General features: G+C 40.9%; 1 protein-coding gene across 1 annotated transcript; it reads right to left on the reverse strand.

Moving 5' to 3' along the window:
- Positions 1–204: 204 nt before the first annotated feature.
- On the reverse strand, positions 205–1,164 carry LOC117885421 (olfactory receptor 1052-like). Its single transcript, XM_034786728.1, has one exon. The coding sequence runs from the start codon at positions 1,162–1,164 to the stop codon at positions 205–207; it is 960 nt and encodes a 319-aa protein (XP_034642619.1).
- Between the last annotated feature and the right edge of the window lie 1,859 nt (positions 1,165–3,023).

The following is a 3,023-nucleotide window of genomic DNA, read 5'->3' on the forward strand; positions in this document are numbered from 1 at the left end:
AGGAAGAGGAAGCATAGAATAAAGTGCAGAATGTTTGATTTTCTGAAAAATTATCTCTGAGTTTTGCAAATTCACCTATAGGAACTGGATTCCCAAATCCCTTTGGTAACTTTGAAAGTTTCAGCCTAAAAGATTTCTGGACACAATTTGTAAATACAAATACTTAGTCCATTACACAACCTTGGATTTTTCAGACATATATCACTAGTTCAATGTGTCTTTTTTTCTACACTTAGGAAACTTGAATTTAACAAATAACTTCCACAGAGCAGTTTTAACATCTTTGTTTTTCAGGCTGTAGATGATGGGGTTTAACATGGGGGTTAAGATGCTGTACTGAATGGAAATTATTCTATCAAAAACAGATGCTTCAGAAGTAGGCTTCATGTACCGGAAACAACCTGTGCCATAGTATAAAATAACCACAACTAGGTGGGAGCTGCAGGTGGAGAAGGCTTTATGCCTGCCCTCTGTAGTGCGTATCCTCAGGATGGCGGAGATGATGTGAATGTAGGAGACCAGCGTGAGAAGGAAGGAGCTTGATCCAAAAATTATAATAGATGCAAGAAGCACCACTTTAGGGGTCAGTGTCTCAGAACAGGACAAGACCAAGAGTGAAGGGGGCTCACAGCTGTAATGGTTGATTTCATTGGGACCACAGAAGTGTAAGCTTAATACAGACAGAGTGTTGGCCAGTGCGTACAAGAACCCAGATATGCAAGAGCCACTGAGCAAGTGACAACAGACTTGCTTACTCATGGTTCCCACGTAATGCAGTGGGTTACATATGGCAGTGTATCGATCATAAGCCATCACTGAGAGAATGAAAACTCCAGTGCCACCTGAGAAAAGAAAAAAGAAGTTTTGTGCAAAGCAGCCATTGGCAGATATTGTCTTTCTCTCTGCTAGGACATTCTGCAGCATCTTAGGGACGGTGACGGAGGAATAGCAGATGTCAACAAAGGATAAATGGAACAGAAAGAAGTACATAGGGGTGTGGAGTTGAGGATCAGTGCTTATCACCAGGATGATCATCATGTTCCCCAACAGCGTTATAACATAAATAACCAAAAACACCAGGAAGAGGAAAATCTGGAGCTGCGGGTCACTGGAAAGTCCCAGGAAAATGAATTCTGTCACCATGGTTTGGTTTTCCATGTTCATGTATTCCTCCAAATTAAGAGCTGTAATTCATAAAATGAAGGATTAACATAATACAATTAACAAAACAAGGACATAATTCTTAGCATCTCAATCCTACCACAATCTTGGGTGAGTCATTTTTCGCAAGACTGAGGCCCAGTACACACTAATGCTAGAAGTCAATCTAAATTATGCTAGTTTAGCTACGTAACTTAAGTTGATGTAATTTATGTTAATTTAACGCGATGTCTACACTGTGCTCTGTCGATGGGAGATGCTCACCTATTGACATAGCTTCCACCTCTTATTGAGGTTGATTAATTAAGTTGATGGGAGAGCGCTCTCCCGTTGACTTATCACGTCTTCACCAGACCCGCTAAATTGATGCCGCTGCATCGATCGCAGTGGTGTCATTTTAGCTGCATAGTGTAGACAAGGCCTGAGCATCAGTTTCTCCGTCTGTAACATGGGGATAATTATATGGATCTCCTTTAGAAAAGGGCTTTGAGATCTGCTGATGGAGCTTTACAGATAAAGTTTGGAGATGACATAAACATTACGGGAGAGGTAAATCATGAAGAGGACAGGTCAGTGATACAGAGCAATCTGGATCACTTGGTAAACAAAAATATGTGTTTTTCAATATGTCTACATGTAAATGTATACATCTAGGAACAAAGAATGTAGGCTATACTTAGAGGATGGGGGACTCTATCCTGGGAAGCATGGGGCTTTGAAAAAGATTTGGGGCTCAGGGTGGATAATTAACTGAACATGAGCTCCCAGTGTAATGCTGTGGTCAAGAGGGATAATGCAATCCTTGGATCTATAACCAGGAATCTAGGGTAGGAGCAGAGAGGTTATTTTACCTCTCTATTTCGCATTGGAATGACTGCTGATGGAATACTGTGTCCAGTTCTGGTTCCCACAATCTAAGAGGGATGTGAATAAATTGGAGAGCTTTCAGAGAACAGCCACAAGAATGATTGAAGCATTAGAAAACATGACACACAGTTTTCAGAGTGCTAGCTGTGTTAGTTTGTATCAGCAAAAAGAACGAGAAGTACTTGTGGCACCTTAGAGACTAACAAATTTATTTGAGCATAAGCTTTCATGGGCTAAACCCCACCTAATCGGATGCATACAGTGGAAAATACAGTAGGAAGATATATCTACACAGAGAACATGAAAAAAATGAGTATTGCCATACCAACTATGTCATAAACAGATAGTTAAGGGTTAATGCCTCTTTTACCTGTAAAGGGTTAAGAAGTTCACCTAGCCTAGCTGACACCTGACCAGATGAACCAATGGGAGGACAAGATGGTTCAAAGGGAAGGAGGGAAGTTCCCCTTGTCTGTTGAGTTTTCACTTTGGACTGGAGTGGGAAAGCTACAGAATTCAGCCTCTTATTAAGTAGTGAGAATTAGTGAAGGAAATAAATCAGTTTATGTTTATTTCTTTGTAGCCTGTCTTGTGCAATTAGAGGAATAGTCAAATTTTTTGTGTAAGTTTTTGCCCAGGGGAGCATCCTCTGAGTTTGGAATCTGTTGTCTGTGAGAGTAGCTGGTATGCTAATCTCTCCCAGAGGGTTTTCTTTTGCCTTTCTTTTCTTTAATTAAAAGCCTTTTTATATACCTGATTAATTTTTCTTTGTTTTTTGATCCAAGGGGGTTGGATCTGGATCCACCAGAAGTTGGTGGGAGAAAGGAGGGGGGGTGGTTAATTTCTCCTTGTTTTAAGATCCAAGGGGTTTGGATCTGTGTTCACCAGGGAATTGGTGAAGAGTCTCTCAAGGCTACCCAGGGAAGGGAATTAGTGCTTGGGAGTGGTGGCAGCCAGACCAGATTTAAGCTGTTAATTGAGCTTAGAGCTTTTCA

The sequence above is a fragment of the Trachemys scripta genome, chromosome 12 (genome assembly GCF_013100865.1).
Source record: "Trachemys scripta elegans isolate TJP31775 chromosome 12, CAS_Tse_1.0, whole genome shotgun sequence".
NCBI lineage: Eukaryota > Metazoa > Chordata > Testudines > Emydidae > Trachemys > Trachemys scripta.

Excerpts from the sequence above, each read along its gene's own strand:
- LOC117885421 (XM_034786728.1), bottom strand. The coding sequence starts at position 1,164 with ATGAACATGGAAAACCAAACCATGGTGACAGAATTCATTTTCCTGGGA.